Source organism: Apus apus, chromosome 2 (genome assembly GCF_020740795.1).
Source record: "Apus apus isolate bApuApu2 chromosome 2, bApuApu2.pri.cur, whole genome shotgun sequence".
NCBI classification, from domain to species: domain Eukaryota; kingdom Metazoa; phylum Chordata; class Aves; order Apodiformes; family Apodidae; genus Apus; species Apus apus.
In genome coordinates, this window is record NC_067283.1 from 104,382,989 (window position 1) to 104,401,630 (window position 18,642).

Here is an 18,642-nt window from a genome sequence, read left to right on the forward strand (position 1 = left end):
CCCTGTTACCTGAATGCTAGCATAAATGTCTCCAGAGAATGGTGCTCATTTCATTCTGGCTCTTATGTAGATAAGAATTTCTTTAATTAAGATGATTTGCAGTTGAATATTGGTTCTACTGTTAGTGGGAATGAAAGGATCTTTCATGTCCGTTTAACCAGTCATATGACATGGAAGATGCCATGTTTTCTGGTGGCTATTACAGATTGCTGCATTGTACACATGGTCCTGTGGCAGAGTCACAAGATGTTACAAGCAGGCATATACAAAATTCCTCAGTATCCCACCATGAAAACAGATGTTCTCAGTAGATAGATGGACAACTGCAAGGTCTGTTACTCAATAGTGACCTAGTGCACTAAAATACAGCTAATCCTGTTGGGAACTGTAGCTCATAGCTTTTATTTGCAGCATTCCACACATGGAGCTGTCAGATCAGTCTTCTGGAAGTTGCAGCAGACATCTGTGGAAACTGGCAAACAAGTATAAAAATAAATGCAGGAGATCTTGTCAGCTTTTAAAATATTCTTACACAAAGGCACACCTGGAATTTGCACAACCTTGAACTAATTACCAGAGGTTAAGGTAGTTGTAAGGGCAGGATAAATAAACAGTGGACCTGCAGAAAGATGAAATTCCTCAACAAGTCAATCTGTCACTACTTTCTTACCCTTCATATAAAGAAAAAAATCTCATCATCATGTATAAACAAGGAATCAATTAAGCTCAGCAAAGGTATTCTGGAATCACTACTGCTGTTAAGAACAATGAGTTTGTATCACATAAAATCTGGAAAGATATTTCATTTCTAAAATAATGTACCTTCCAGACTTGCAAAGAATGCAAGTGTGTCCTAAATTGCCTGCAAATAAGTTAAAGCTGAAATTATATTGTCCTGAAATCTATGGAAAAAGTGAATGGAATCAGGATTTCCCTATATTGAATTCTACCTTCAATTTTACAAAGGAGCATTATGCAAAAGTTCAAAGGTTCTAGAAAGGTTATCATTGATGAAGAAGCAACCCATTGCTTTCCCATATGTGCTAAACTCTTTTCATGACTGGAAACAACATAGTTTAAAAAAATCTTAGTGACTTAGAGGAATCTAATTCCATCAATTCAACATTGCAATACTGGCTTTAAAGGGCTGGAGTGTTAGAGAGATATCAGCCTTGTATCAGCAAAGAAGTAGAAAATATCCATGCAAACCAAAATAAAAATAGAGGATATTTCTACTGTATTTGATCAGGCTCCTTCTGGATAGACCTAACAGCTCATAATTCATATACAGATAAATATGGGTCATTTCTTTTCAAATGGTTTTACTTATTTGTTTTTGTGCCACTTGTCTTACAACTACTCAGCTGTTTAACCTGTCACACTTAAACGCATCATTTCCAAAACACTTGGTGAAATTTTGCACCAAGTGCAGTCTGAAAGGAAAATTCTATTAAAAGCCTGAAAGGGTTTAAATAAGAAAAAAAGAGAATTGTTTGCAGTAAGCGAACAGACTCGCAGAGAGCTCTGAAACCATGGCAGGAAGACAGCAGTTAAACTTGCATCCCCTTACTAAAAGAGGTCAAGTAAGATGCATAATTTTGATACAAGGTTACACATATGGATAAGGGGAGACAATCTTTAAATTAGTATTTGCCTATCTGGAAGCTCCATTACTCAATAAGTACAAAATATGGGCAGGTAAGATTGTTTGGCTCTACAATACAGAAGGTTAAATTTGACTGTCCTACTGATATTCTCCAAACTTAAAAGTAAGAATGCCATTCTAGCTGAAAATAGTTAATAAAGATAGAGGTAAGCCAAGAGAGTCAGCACAGACATTGTGAGAAAATCACGTGCTCTTCCTTGGGGATTTAGCCTTTACTCATGTTCGACACGTAACAAAAGCAGTATCTTTATTTTTAATAAGGCATCCCACTGAAACAAGGGAGGAAAATGTGGTATCGTTTTCTACAACAGAACACCTACTCTGCAGCAGTTCAAAGGTGCTATATAATCTAATATTGGTGAAATAGACAGCCCTATCATTTTTCATGTTTTACATTCCTTTCAGGGTGATGAACTCCTCTCCCCCCCAGATCCCAGTGGATTAGGAAAGAAATTACCTGTAACCAGAGTCTGTCACCTGAGTCTGTTCCACCATTGGCAGTGCATTGAAAAGTAGCAAATTGTCCTGCATTGACTTCCACGCTCTGAAGACGCAAGAAATGGGGAGTTTTTGCTGTTGGAAGATGATAAAATATTGAAGTTATGCATCATGAAAGTAGTGGCTATGAATAATACTCTGAGCAAATTAAATAGCCCTGTTTTAAAAGGTTAAAATCACTGACTACACACTAGATTTTACATTGGGTTACTTCTGTATCTTGGAAAAAGCTGGACAGAAGGGTGCTATTTAATTGTTCCTACTGTGTAAATTATCTTAGCTCAGCATCCCTCTTGCAATAACACTCTATTGATAGAGATTATATTGAAAACTAATTATGTTTTGAAAAAAAAATCTATTGGATACTTACACTACCAACTAGACAAGGCAGTAAGAAGTTGAGTGATGTTGTCAAGGGAAATGTTTTTTCTTTTTAACCAGGCAGAGTGTCTACGTATAGAGGAGATGCTTTGGCATCTTTGTTGTGCATGTAGCACAGCAAATAGATAAAATACTGACACAACACTTCTCATCAACTACAGCTATATTATTTAAATGCAATTATTTTCAGCAACACTGCAGAAAAAAACCCCAAAACAACGCATTCTCCATACCACTATTTTTTTTTTCATTTTGAAAGAGAAAACACTCCCAGTAAAACTTAAAGCAATAGAACTGCAAATAACCTAACAAATGAAATATTCAAAACAGAACTATGTTCACTGAAGGAGGAAATATAGCATATGCATTTCTGGTTTACTGGAAAGAGTCAACCATGTGACACGGAAAACCACAGAAATTTGATACAGAAACTTATCCTTGAAAAGGCAGTATTCTCCAATCATTTAAATCCTACTGCAGGTAAGGGCACTTTTTTGCACTATCTATACTAGCAGATTAGCCAGGCTCTGAACATTGCTTTTAGATATGGTAATGTTAGTACTAGCAATAAACTGGCAAATTAAGAATACACTTTCTAGCAGAGTACCACAACCATTTAAAGTGCTCATGACATTCTTTTAGGAGACATTGTAACTAGGAGAAATTGCCAGTTTCAGGAATTCACAAAAGAACAGAATTCAAGAAAAAGTTGCTTAATATCCAGGGGAAGGTGTTAAAAGAAGAAGATGGAATAAATAGCCCAAATTAATATCTAGCTATGGAATGAAATGTTTTAACAATGTTATGGAAAATGTATTAAGCATACTGCTTGTTTGTGTTTGTTTTTTTCTTAAACACTTCCCCATTAGGACAGAAGGACTTCAGGCCAAAGTCACTTTGTCCTTTGTCTGTCAAACTATTAAGATCTGACTATCCAGTGAAATTCTTCAATAAGGTCTCCATTTCTCAGTCACTTTTTTTCCACATCTGTGTTTATCCCACTTCCTAAACTCTAGAAAACCAGCCTTCCAGATTACTGGGCACGGCCTAAGTGAAGAGGAGTGTAAGTTCTAAAAACAAACAAACAAACAAATGCACAAGAAAAGCCCCAACCAGCACAAACCATCCCTTTCAGTCCTACATGCTTACAACTTGCCTTCTGCTTGGTCCTTGTCCATACTACCCCGACAACTGCCTAGGAAATATTTTTCCCATTTTGATTTTTGTTTAAAGAGTTAATAATTTCAGAAACATTTTTTTCTGGCATCATACAGAAAGAATAGCATTATGAGTCTGGTAAAGCTTTAGACACACAGTAGTTCTATTCCTTTTTTCACACTTTTTCAGTTTTCTTGTAGAAAATGTAACTGGTTTGATGTCTTCATTTCTCGCATTTTCATTACTTCATCAAAGAACTTTTCATTAACGCTTCTGCATTTCAACACTGTCACGTTAAAACTCTGCACACTATGGGGCATAACTTTAACAAGAGCTGCTTCTAGGTTTTGAGAATTGATTGGTACAAATGCACAGATCAAACCTCTCAAAATCTGTATAGGAAAAATTATTAAGCTGATAAAAGGCTGCTTTAGAATTATCCTACCTGAACCAAAGCTATAAATTAAAAATGCAAAAGCACAAACACTGCCTAACAACATGAAAGCCTGCTATGTTTATTAGAACTAAGTGATTTGAAAATAACAGCTGCTGATTCTGCATAACTGTCTCCATATTTGATGAAATGTCTGCGTCTTCTTGCCTCTAACACTAAAACAATTTTTATGAGGTGTTCTGTACCAACTGAAAACCACTTTTTATTTTCAATCATAGCTCTTACAAGCCACAAAGAATGCACACAAGTACAGTATGATATAAGAGGAAGATGAACAATTGCACAGAAATTGCTGTCTTTTTCCTCATTCAGTCATTTGGTTGATAAGATTACAACCTACAATTCCATGTATAATCTTAATACATCTTATTTAACAAATATGAGAGAAAAATTGTGTATTTAAGTAGTCTGTCCAATTACATCTGGATTATGATATCAAAGCTTTAATTTACAAGGTTTTGCTTCTACATCCATTTTAAAAGAAATTAGGATAGGTTATTACATATCCATAATAATGGCATAAGAAAAAATATCTGAAACATAACCAAGTAGAAACAGTGCAGAAATTGAGCCATGAACCCAAAGTACAATACCTGTGGAAGTACCATCAATAACCTGGCTCAGCAAAGCCTCAACCCTCAGCCAGCTGAGTTTTCTTCCTTCTAAGTCTTGGAAAAAATAATGATATATATTCAGCTCTTGTGTTGTACATCTGCTCTCACTAATGCCTCAGCTTGTGGCTGCACTGAATTTTTTGACAGTAACAGAACACTGGTCAACAAATCTTCATGACTTTTGTTCTGAAGGAGTCATTAGACGGCCTAGTTAGGCTCTTGGGCTTATGGCAAGAGCTGTACACAAGGTGCATATAAGAGATATTTTTAAAGCCAGTAAGGAGCAAGTGCTCAAATGGTAGTGACACTTTGCACATATTTAGCCTGTATTTATAGCAGTGACATTGTTTTCTGACATTTTCCATATCTTTTGCTCCACATTTATTGATGCATAGTGGCACAGATTTTACAGGGCTGACTTTAAAATAGCAGATAACTACTTACTACATGGATGTCCTAAAACTTTCACTTCATCAATAGCCACATATCCCGGGTGACCTGAAGTGACCACTTCAAAAACAACCTGAGGAGCAAAAAGAGAATTTAAGTTAGCAGCTTTGTAACACAGAGAATATAAAAATACTATGCTATGGAAAAATACATCAACTTTTCTAACATGTTGAGGAGAACACTTAAAAAATGAAATACGACAGAAAAAGCCTCAAAATATGTTGTTCTTATCATTAGAATGAACCAGAACATAAATCTTATGTTTTCATGTTTATATTATATTTGGAGATTTACAAATGAAATAACCAAGTCCCCCCAGTGTTTGGTCTGACAAAGTAGTTACCTAATAATAATCTTATGTTCAATACTTTGTCTTGCAGAATAAACTCCACTTTTACTTTTTAAATGACAGTTCTGCAGAATACAGAGATTTGCACAGTATCAGACACAAGCACACCTATTTTTATGAATGCATTTTCCATGCTCTTAATCTTCAACCAGATGTAGTGAATTAAGTAAAGCAGATTCATTTGCCATGGTTTGTTTAATGGCTATAAATAGGTCACAAAATAAATGGAACATTATTGTAGCTTGAATTAAGTACACTCAAAAGTAAACTTCTCCAAACTTTGGCAGTCTTAGCTTCGAATATCCCAAGAATGTTTATGTGGAATAGAAAAAAAAAAAAGCCAGGTATATTTCCAAGCCAGTTCCAGAAGTTCAAGCTCAAATCTAGCTTGCAATTCATTATTTTTTTTTTTTTTTAATGCTTCCCTTTTGCTTGGGAAATTAACTCTCATTGTCTCTTCTAACTAGTCTCAGAAGTACACTGAGGAAGACAGCCTAGAAACTATTTTTCACTCATATGCTGCATTTGACCTTGGAACAGATGCAGAAGGACACTACTACATACCATATCCTTTACTGCAATTATTTCAGAAGGAAGAGAATGATACAGAATGGAAACATGTCACAAGGATAACATACAGTCCTGTAATATCATATCACAGTTTCCTGGTGCTGAATAAACACTGGCAGAGTACTGGTTCTGATTTTAAAACAAACCTTAAGGTCAGCGAATTCTTCACCACTTCATGACTACCTGATCCATGATCCTACCACTGCAGAGCAGAGGAATTTATTTCAGTTTCTTCACTTTTAGACATGCTGAATTCTAGAAAACCCTCTGAGAAACTGGCACATGCACACCTCTGAAGCAGCCAGACAAACCAGTCAGTTTTCTGCTAAAAATATTACTGGCAGATAATATGGATTTAACTATTAAAAAATGTATGTTGCATAAAAGTGCCAGCAAAATAGCTGAGTTCCAGAATTCCTAACTGGGGAGTTTAGCTATGGGCTATCCTAGAGGTTTTAAATACTTCATTATTGCAATATACTCACAGACAAAAAAACCTCAAACTTGTAGAGTCTAAACACAAGCCTGTTCCTTCAGTTCACAGGCAGAAATTAGAACATTGAAATAACTTAATAGGACCCACTTACGACAACTGACAAAGTCTCAATGAATGATCTGAAATAACCTGCTGTATCTCTAGACAACATACCAAAAATGTCATTACCACAAATAAGCCAGGCAACGTATCAAGAAACTGCCAGCTGGACACACTATTAAATTACAATTATTGTTATTAAAGAGGGCATGTTCCAAAGAAAAGTAATACAAATTGAAATATTGTCAGTTTAATCATGCTTCCACTAAAAGCAACAGCCAAGCTGATAGCAGCTGTAATGATCATAAGTTTTGGGCTCTTCTGACATAAAATATGCAATTTTTAGTAAATAGAAAGGGATGCTACAGCCAGTAGTGACATATCATTGTCAAAGAGACATCACTGATGTGCGTTTTACTTCACATAGAAAAGAACATGGCACCTATTCCAAGTACAGTTATATAATTTCCATTTTGTTCATAAGCTATGAAACACTATCAATTGCTGTACCCAAATACAGTGTTTTACTTAAATTAATAAATTAAGACTATGGACTAAGATATCTGCTTAACTAAGCATTTTCCCTTCTTAGACTAAAAAAATAATGTGATCTTATGCATGACATGTCTCTGAAAGTCCAAGTAAGCATGCTGCATGCTGTAACAGGGTGCTCAGGAGTAGACCTTGAAACACTTCTGGTGGCTCATTTATTCATTGACAAGCTTCTATAAGAGCTGTCAAGACTATTCACAAATCTGTATCAGTTTTGCTAGTAATTCCACCAGAAATGAAACCTAGAAACATACTTCACATCCAGTTATTTCCATCATTTCACATTTGACAAGTTGCTTGTCATATAAACGTTAGTATTTTTACTCCCTCCTTCAAGCTTTGCCTTTCCTCACAGCTGATGCAACACTTTCAGGCAATATAAAAGAGCCCAGTCAAAACAGGGACAACACTCCAGCAGCATCAGACTATGCAGCCCTTAGATTTTTTGCCTATTATTTCACCACCTTATCAGTCAGGAAACAACCGGTTAAAACACTGAATTCATTTGCTCAGGAAAAACTCTGCTGAACATTGGCCCGAGAGCTGTTTCATACTATTCTCCCCCTGGCAGGCCTGCCAAACAGGAACCAGGGAAGCAGCTTAGCACTGCACTGTCCCAGATCCTCCCTGCTTCAGTGAAGAGCAAAATTAGCTTTTCATTCCTGCCACTTCCCTTTTCTACATATGAACAAAGAAAGGGGGTCTGCTCACCAACATAAATGCTTACTGCTGAAAATGTGCGACTCAAGATAACTTGTCTGTTCCAAGGAACAATAGAAATAAACACATTTTGTTGCCACACAACCTCACTCCATAAATTCCTGCCTTTGTTGTTGCAGAATTACAATGCATTCAGTCAAAAGGTAGATTGTACCCAATATAAACGGTCTCGACTTCACACAACTTAAAAATAGCAGTTGGCAAAAGCAAGAAAGAGTATTAAGAAGGCCAGTTAAGCCCTGCAATCTTGCCCCTTGCACCTCCAGCCAGGGGGCAGAGGTACCACACGCTGCTGGCAGCACCAACTGCGCTCCCGACCAGCCATGCTTCACCCCACAGAGGGCCCTTCCTTGACTGTATTTTACATATATTCACTATACTTATCATGTAGGCATTACGAACAGTCTCTTTTCAAAAAACTGGCAATGTCTTGTACCCCCGTGGGCTGAGTTCTTCTAGTTCTTCATCCTAGGACCACCCACTTTATCACCCAAGCACAATCACAGCAACTGCTGCTTCATCCAAGCCACATCAGGGGAGGTTCCTGACCTGGTCCTTCCCAGGCATTGCAGAAACCTATCACAGCTTATTGATTTGGGCTGCCTAAATTGTGGTCAGGCCTCCCTGGGCTAGGAATTTGTTTGATGCCATTTCCCTCCCCATTTTTCACTCCCACACAATTACCATTCAGCACTCCCAAGCACACTCAAGCACATTAAACAACCTTTTGGTGGTTGCTGCCAACCTGAGACTCCAAATAAAACTCAAATTTGTGAGCAAAACTGAAAACTGAGCTCCTGATATAAAAGCTTATTAAATCTTGTTATTGTCTTTTTGTTTCTAAAGCAGTTGTTGTTTTACCTTTTTCTACTTAAGGCCCAGAAGCTCTCTTGGTTCAGGGACAAGGGACAGGATAAAATAACAAAGCCTTGTGCACATGAGAAAAAGCATACACCTGCTCACGCTTGGCCATTTTCAGTCTGCTGGGTTTTTTTAATTTAGGTATGTGGTCTGCCCTGGTGCATCTTTCTCAAAATAACTATTCCCAAATCACCCTACACAATGAAGAAGAGCTATTTAAGATGCCTGACACAGGGCTGTGATTCAAAATGCAACATACATTTCAAAGTTTCTTTTGAGTTCAAAGCACAGTTCAGGAACTGTCTGCATGCAGTTGAATGCAAGGCACACAACACTTGACAATGTGAGCCTGACCTTTACTGCACAAAAAGCTTAATTCTCAGTCCTAGCTGATGACTTCAGTACGTTGCATGAGCCAAACTCTGAGGAATGCAGGTACAAAGCAGGCTATGAAACAAATGGAAGTTTAAATCCAGATTTGAAAAGACAGGTTGGATCTACTGCTTCTTATTCCCTAAACTCCTAATTTGCAGGGGAAAGCGTCAGGATGGTAAAGGGTAAATCTCATCTCAGTGTGAAGTGATACCATGTAACTCCATTGTGTCCTTACTGAGAAAAAACAGGAATTACTGCCAGGGTCTTATCCCGTTTTCTCATTACAGCTTCACAGGAGTTTACGTTTAAAGAAGGTGCAGTGGTATAGAGAATAGCATTACTTCACTGGAAGCTGTTTTTAATTCTTTCAATTCCATTTCTGGATTTTAAAACTGCAGAGTTTGTTGTTTTATTTAATCAAGATTTGTTTCAGCTCACTGCTGCCATGCCTGACTCCCAGCAAAGTACAAAGCAAATAATTAAAAATATAAAAAATAACAGGGGGATGGTGTATAACTTGCAACGGGGCTGTATCAAATTGCTTGCTTGCAGGGTTAGGAGCTGGAAACACAAGCCACCCACCAAACTTAAACCACTAGTGGCATTTCACATATTGTAAAGTTCCAGAACAGTGATGCCTCAAAAACATACAATACATTTAAAATACTACTAACTGGTTTGAGAATCATTAACTGAACCAGGGAAAAAGAAAATAATTTACTCCCTCTCCCCCCCACAAACAGACAAACCAAGAAAACAACCCTGAAATCAACATATTTTCCTGCTACTAAAAGATCCAAAAGAGGAAAAAATAAAAAAAATTAAAGAAAATTGCAAACCCAAAAAAACCCTCTCACCCTCTCCTCACTAGAGGTGCAGATTTTTAAGGATTGACTTACTTTTATCTCAAATAATCAATTTTAAAGCCTCCAAACCTGCTGAGACTGCTCCCCAAGAATCTAAAAACAAGCTCACCACTGCTGATGGAAATCTACGTAGCATTTAATTCTCTTTTGCTGTGTACATTCTAATTCTATTCAAGTAAGGAGGAGGGTGAAGGTCTTAGTAATGATGTGAAGCCTTGTTTTGCTTGCAGGTTGTCTCTAATGGCATGACAAATTCCTTGATGCTCTTAGAATGTACCAAGTAGACAATAGCTCAGTAAAGCAAACAATTTCTCCTGTGACCAATGATAAAAAGAGGAAGCCAACACTCCCTCTGGGGAGCACTCCTAAAGGGATTTTATAATACTGAAATAAGACTAGCTCCTGAAGAAATATCCCAGCTACTTCAAAACTAATAGCTCAGAGACCAGGAGGCACAGCAGAAAAGAACAAGCTGCGCTGGTTATCTTTGACCCTCAGAAGGTGTTTGGCAGCTGGAACTGCAACACTGCAGCAACACTGCAACCAGCAACTGGACTGCAACATAGGCATACCCTAAAGTCAAAGGCAGACGTTAAGCAGTAGCACCTAGAATATAATTAATTATGGAATTAAATATATCCTTAATCACCAAAATACTTGACAATTTATGTTTAAATAAGCAGTAATTAAACTACAATTAGTGTAGTTACATGCAGGTTATCATTGTGATTTAGATACATAGTACAGCTTTCATACGAGGTGAAACCTACACAAATAATTGCCTTGTAACAACAAAAATGTACACTAAAAGAAATTAATTACTTTGTTCAGAGACTGTACTTCTAAAGATTCAATTCTAAATGGAAATTCAACATGAAAGATATTAATAAGCTTGGATAACTGGTGCTACAATAATAAAACTGCTAATTTTTAAATTATTTGAACACTTTGCATATATGTTAATATGTGGTTTAAACAAATACATCTTTGGAACTAGGATTAAAATCCACTCTACGCTACACAATCTAATTTTTAGTTAGTGCCATTAGTGGGAGTTATTTTGCCTACACTTTTCATAAATCAGCAGCAAAACAGCTCAGTACCACTATGTTTTTAAGCATTCAGAATTGTATAAATATTATAACCCTGAAATGTTATAACATAATTTGTCTTCAGACTTCTGTAGTACATTTTGATCTGATTTGCAGCTAGACACCTTGTATGGTGTCCTGCTAATGGAATGGAATTCTAAGGCATTCACAAACATGCAGATGCCTACATGGATATGTGATATAAAGCACAAAAAAGAGAATCACATAATCATTTTGGTTGGAAAAGACCTTTAAGATCATTGAGCCCAACTGTTAACCTAGCACTGCGAAGTCTAGCACTCAACCATGACCCTAAGCCACACATCTACATGTCTTTTAAATATCTCCAGGGATGGTGACTCAATTACATGATTACGTTGCTTTGTCCCTTCACCTACTAATGCTGAGTCTTTTCCTCAGGATAATTCATCAAGAAACTGGCAACCTTCACATATGAAAAGTTAAAAAGGGTCCTGTCATTCTTTTAAAATCTTCTTAGCACACTTTTCTTCATTTTGTTCAATAAGGTCAAACAGCCCCACAAAATCCCTGGGAGGAAGTCTTGTATATTCTGGAGGGTGCATGAGAAACGTCTATTTGTGCCAAAAGAGGTCAGTTTGGAATCAAATGAATAGCAGATTAGGAAACAGACCTGGTGCTAGACACATGTAAAATGGATCCTCTGCCTTCTCCCACCACACATGTAGTCAGCTGAGCTCTCACTTAGCTTGGACGCAGATTCTTACAAGATCCACATACACCCCTTCTTCCCTTCCTACCCTTCTCCCAGCTACTTGCAGCTAACTTACTGTCTTCCCCCAAAACAGGCTCTGTGAAGAAGTAAAAGCATAAAAACAGATTAAAAGAGTTCAGAAACAATGAAAGTGTTAGTGAGGAAATGCCCTCAACGATTTCTGAGATGATGAAAGCAACCCAAATGGAGACGATTGCCCATAAGCTGTCAAAATGGAGACAGAGCTTCTGCACGAATAAATTAGTTTGTCTACAGTGAAACTACTCTATTTTGCACTGATTCCTTGTATTGTCACAGATATTATTATAATGTAAGACATTTTGGCATGTCATGTAAATTGCAATACCCAATACCTAACCAGGTATTATTTCCAACTGTATTCAGCAAATGAAAATAAAATTACTTAGTATACTCATCAGTGAAAGAAAGATTATGTAAAAATATCTGTATTTCCAGAGGCAAAAAGACCACATGGAATCCACTACAGACAGACTCAGGTGTCTATTATATTATCAAGTGATGCATGGCAACTTGCTAAACTGCAGCAGCCCATCCAAGCATGTAAGAGTTCACATACAAGTAAGGCTGAACAGTCCAGATGGCAGGTCTCGAGGAGAAAGTGGTCTAGAAAGGTTATATTTCTATGGCTAAATATCCAGACATTACTCAGACATCAGACAGATGTATCATATTGATAAAAATCTGGCACAGATTACTACTAAAATCAGTAACATTTAAAACTGTAAGAGCTTGCCTGTATTTTTATTTGTTAAACTCAAATTTACTAGTCAGTCAGGGCTGCTTCTATTAAAATTCCCCCGTCCACATTAGCATTTTAGTTCACAGGTTGAGTGAGGCTTTGAAGCACAATACTCCTATATCAACTGCTGGTTCACAGAGCAGTTCTGTTGCATAAAAACAAGAGTCCTTTCAGAAAAAAGGAAACTGGAAGCTTCTCTACTAATTGACTTCAAACCCAGATGGGGACATAACAGTCTAGACTTAAGCATCAGTGACACAGTCACACATTCCAGTAGTGTCTGCAAAATGTGCACCCTCCACACAGCATTCCTGAATCACCCAGCATGCCCAAAAATCCCTCCAGTAGATCCCATGTTACCAACTACGTAGAGCTATATCCAAGGTCAGCGTTGAAATTGTGTAGGACGCTCTACTCTTCTCCCACCATCCATTGAGGCTGATTGTGGATGAAGCAATCACAGAGGAAAAGACTCTGGAAAGCTCTTCAGGTTGTTTTTTCCACAGAGGAAAAAGGGTTCAAAAGGACAGCTTCAGTTCACTTGAGACATCCTCATAGATCACCTAGTGCAGTCACAGAAAGACGTCCACTATAACCCACTAGAGTATATTGCAGTGGACATTGTCAAACTCGTAACAAGAATTAGGATTCTGCTGGTTCTAAAGCAACAAATACTGTTTATCTAAATCAAACCTGAAGAATCTACTGCCATAAAATCTATTTGCATTCAATTCCAGCACCCCTAACGAACTGAAAGAGTGAGTGAATGTATTATAGAGGAACAGAGGTAATTGACTGAAATCAATGACAAATTTCTAATGATGGAGCATCAACCACCTGGTCACAGAATCAGAATTGTTTTGGTTGGAAAAGACCTTTAAGATCACCAAATCCAACCATTAATCTAGCCCTAACAAGTCCACCACTAAATCATGTCCCCAAGCACCAGACACATCTACACATCTTTTAAAACCCTCCACAGATGATGACTCCAACACTTCGTTGGGTAGCCTGTTCCAGTGTCTGACAACCCTTTCAGTGAAGACAATTTTTACTAATACCCAATCTGAACTCCACCTGGCACAACATGAGGCCATTTCCTCTTCTTCTACCACTTTTTACTATGGAGATGAGATCAATACCCACGTCGCTACACCTTCCTTTCAAGTAGGAAGCAGGAAGGTCTCCCCTCAGCCTCGTTTTCTCCAGACTAAAAAAAAACATTTCCCTCAGACACTCCTCAGAAGACTTGTTCTCCAGATCCTTTAACAGCTTTGTTGCTCTTCTCTGGACTTGCTCCAGTACCAAAATGTCCTTCTTGTAATGAGGGGCTGGAGCTGCAGACAGTATTCAAGGTGCGGCATTACCCTAAACCGCACGTGCAGGAACAGATAAAAGGCTCTGCCATGTGTGATGCTGATAGCTGGGGAATTGATGTAGGAATTAAGATACTGTGACCCCCTGAGACAACACTGGAATGACAAAACTGAACTTCCTAGAGAGGTCTACAATCAAATAAATCCCATCTTTGGGACAGCTTTTCTTCAGAAAGCTTCAAACCATAAGTACAGTGACAATGTTCAACACAGGGGGCCAAATAAAATCCAAACCAAACTTTCCAAACTGCAAGTAGAGATGAGAGGAGCCTCAGTAACATTTTTTTATCTACTGGTCTGCTCTTACTACACCAAATTACTTGCTTGTGGAGACACAGAATACTTTTTTATGTGAAGAAGAAGAAAAACTATTTAACTGCTGTATAATGGTAAATAACTGTATAATCTGTAAACTTCCCTAAAGAAAAGCAGCACCCTAAAGAACTGTCAAGTGAAATTCTCCTCGAGTCTTTAGGATGTAATCAGAAACCCACTCCTACAATAGCTACTGTTACATTTATGATTACTGTTGGACAGAACAAATGGATATCGCATTCAAACTGAAGACATAAACTGAGGATTCAAAGGATTCTGCCGGTTCCAAAGCAACAAGTACTGCTGATCTAAATCAAACTTGAAGACTCTACTACAATAAAATCTATTGGCATTCAATTCAATGAACTGAAAGAATGAGTGAATGTATTAGAGAAACAGAGGTAATTGACTGAAATCAATGGCAAATTTCTAAATGGTTGCAATAGAATTATTTCACCCACTTTTAAAGCATGTGTGTGTGCATACATTTCCTACACTTCTGTTTATATGTGAACATATAAACATAGCCATATACATGTAAAAACATACACTTAGCATCACCTACAAAAGTGTAATTAAGATAAACATCAACAAAACATACTGAAAGATATTTTGATTTAAATTCAAAATTATTATTGTTATTAGGAACCAGCTAACTATCATGAGAAACAAAATTTCATAACAAGTAAAACATACCTGATAAAAATTGGGCCAGAAAGTGCTAATTGCCAGTTCTGCTCTGTTCCAAGAAGCAGTGATGGATGTGTTCCAGACTGGGTTACCAATAGGACCATCATTAACTTTTACATATATATTCAAAGTGCCAGGACTAGATCCACTCTTGCTTGAAACATAGTAGTGGAAATCAATACAATGCGTATCGTTTTCCTTCAGATGGGGCAGCAGGAGGTGAGCCTTCTGTCCTGCAAATCTCCCAGACGTATTCACCAACATGAAAGAACCTGCAAAACAAAGTCACTAGTTCAATTTATTTTTTTATTTAATTTTCCACTACCAAATATGGTGATCTGTAATCAAAGTGTCATTAAAAAAATAATAATAATTTTGCTTTGCTTCTACCAACATAACAGTAATTCGTATCTGGTAGGCATTTAAAACTCAAATTACTTCTGAGAATCTTAAGATTCTTTTCCAAAGCTGGCAGATATTAGAATCCTTATTTTACAGTTGGAGAAAAAAAAGACAAATAAAAAGAACACTGAAGTAATCTGCACTGCCCTGCATCTAGAGATGCTGGAAGATAATCAGTTGTAGGTCCCAACTATCTGAGCATCTTTACATGCAGTCTATATTGGGTTTGCATAGCAAGGTTTTGGTAGCAGGGGGCTGCAGAGGTGGCTTCTATGAGAAGCTGCCAGAAGCTTCTCCCATGTCCAACAGAGCCAATGAGAGCTAGCTCCAAAATGCACTCAATACCAGCCAAGGCCAAGCCCATCAGCGGTAGTGGCAGCACCTCTGTGATAACATATTTAAGAACTGGGAAAAAACGTGCAATTGCAGCCAAAAAGAGGAATGAGAACATGTGAGCACCACAGCTCTGCAGACATCAAGATCAGTAAAGAAGGAGAGGGTGGATAGTGCTCCAGGCACCAGAGTACATTCCCTGCAGTCTGTGGTGGAGATCCATGGTGGAGAAGATATCCCGCTGCAGCCCATAGAGGACCCCATGCTGGGGTGGGTGGATCCCCAAAGAAGGCTGTGATCCCATGAAAAGTCCATATTGCAGCAGACACCTGGCAGGACTTTAGGACCTGTGAAGGACCCACGCTGGAGAAGTTAATAAAAAACTGTGGTCCATGGGACAAATCCCATGCTGGAGCAGGAGAAGAGTGTGAGGATTCCTCCCCCCAAGGAATGGCAGAGACAATATGATGAAGTGACCACAACCCCCACTCCCCATCCCCTGCGCCACTGGGTGGGAGAAGGTATAGAAATCTCTAGTGAAGTCGAGCCCAGGAAGAAAGGAGGGGTGGGGGAAAGTTGTTCTAAGATGTTTTTATTTCTCAGCAACCTACTCTGATTTGACTGGTAATAATTAAATTAATTTCTTCAAGTCAAGTCTATTTTGCCCATGATGGTAATACCTGAGTGATCTCCCTGCCCTTATCTCAACCCATGGGCCTTTTGTTGTATTTTCTCTCCCTTGTCCAGTTGAGGAGGGGAGTAATAGAGTGGCTTGGTGGGCACCTGGGGTCCAGCCAGGGACAATGCATCAAAAGAGTCACAATTAAATAGAGAATGATATGTGTTCAGATGTTTGCATGCAGTATATGATATAGATGGCGTCTAAAAAGTTGTTGATTTCTCAGCTTTACTCTAACCAATCACTAGCTATGTCCTTGACTGATTAAGTGTCACAAGTTTTCCCTGGTCTCAAGAGCTGAAAAGAAGGAACAAATTAAAATACCCAGCAGACTGGTAAGCTTTAAAAGGGAAAAAAAAGGGGGGAGGGTTTTATTTTACACTATGGTCCCAGCTTAAATTACAAACAACTAGAAATTCAAAGGTATTGTTCAAATAAAGTTATATTCAAACAATTCTCACAGGAACAGTTAGTCAATTTATGCTGTGTTTTTCAGTGCCTATTAATGTGTTTCATTGGAGTGTACCTTCAAATTAATAATGTTATAGAACAGATGTGCAACCAAAGAATTTGCATGGCTCTGTAGATATTACATTAGAAAAATGCAACATCATTTTCAAGTCATTCATATTTCTAGGTTGAACAAACCCAAAGGAAGCAAGTCTATTAAAACATATATTATGATATCATAGAAGGAAATAAATTTAAACACAATGTTTACTTTGGAAAGAAAACATAACAGTGAAATACATGAGGTAATTCAAACCCTGTGTTTTTCATTAATGTCAAGAAATGCAGACTTTTATAAGTGCATGCTATAAATGCACAGCTAAGTGCTCTTACAAAACACAAGCACACACATTTCTCAAACAGTTATTAGAAAACAATTCACTCTTTTTTCTTTTTTGTTACTTTGATGGGTGATGATACCTTAGAATTTCAATGAGATGCAACGTCTTAAGTAATTTCTTTAAATGGAATATAAGTGTTAAGAGAACCTTGGTCCAGATTGCACCTTTATCTTTAATAAGTATAACCATTCAATAATGCAGTTATGCTGTTACTTTAAATTATTTACTGAGCATAACTTGTCATTAATTTTCATTCTAGACATAACTTGAGTCTGTAAAGTTGACAGAAATGGAAATAAATTGAAACAAAGGAATTGGAATGTTTTACTTCCTACAAGGCATTACTCTGTATTAAATTTGCAGACTGTTAGTTACTGTAGCATATTGGGACAAATCCTTATGCATTAGTAGTGTAAGAGAAGTCACTGACTGTGTTTTCCATACTCTCCTTGAGAAAAACTATTATTTAGCAGAAGGAAATAAGGCAAGAAGGCAAGATTCATGTGCTTTTCCACACAAGGACTGGTTTCTACAAGTTGCCAATTACACTATATTCAAATCTGTAATACTCAGATCTGCAACACTTTATTTATTGCCGTGTTTCAGTAATCTAAAAAGTAGGAAAGCCATAACCACAGAAAAAGGGACACCCACACTATTCCAGACGCAGTAGCCAAGAAGCAGAAACCTTTCTCCTAGCCTATGGACACAAGCATGAATACTCTTTATTGCTGCTTTTCACATGTGCTAATGCTGTTTCAGCCTGTTATAATGGCACATCACATTAATGCAGAATACTCTATGTGTTTTTGACTTATAATACAAACATCTTCAAATACTCCAATGCAGAAAGAATCAAGTCTACTTCTGTGAAGACACTGTAAGGAGATGACTCCTGTTTTTATTGTGTACACAGGAGACTAAACTAGTTAGTAGTCTTCAGTCTTTCCAACACTTTCTTTAGTATGACCATTCCTAAGTTGTTCTTGGTCTTGGGTTAATCAAAGTGTAAAATTCCTCTGTATTGGAAATTTTGATTCTGTTGCTCAGTGATCAACTAGGATGCTAAAGGGTAAAGAATTAAAAGACATCCAGCTATAACAAGAGTTAGTCCTGTGCTATTACTTGTAACACATTTCCTCATCTTTGTAACACAACGAAGGGTTAAAAATGAAAACACAAAAAATATGTTTGGGAACAACAACAAAGCAAATAAAACTTTAATTTAGCCAGATGGATCTTTGCTTAAAGCAGGCACAAAAGAAAGAAATGTTCTTTCCATCAGTTAGGACATGTCCTGCCATTCAATTAATTTATTGAAATTTAAAATGTAAAGCCCTTA

General features: G+C 37.5%; 1 protein-coding gene across 7 annotated transcripts in view; it reads right to left on the reverse strand.

Moving 5' to 3' along the window:
* The window catches only part of PTPRM (protein tyrosine phosphatase receptor type M), a 469,539-nt gene that overhangs the window by 301,264 nt on the left and 149,633 nt on the right, over nt 1-18,642 (reverse strand). For all 7 annotated transcript variants that reach the window (XM_051611050.1, XM_051611049.1, XM_051611048.1 and 4 more), the window contains exons 3-5: nt 15,042-15,307; nt 5,216-5,294; nt 2,124-2,239 (exon numbers count right to left, since the gene is read on the reverse strand). In XM_051611050.1, coding sequence (XP_051467010.1) covers nt 2,124-2,239; nt 5,216-5,294; nt 15,042-15,307 — 461 coding nt within the window. The remainder of the gene's footprint in view (nt 1-2,123; nt 2,240-5,215; nt 5,295-15,041; nt 15,308-18,642) is intronic.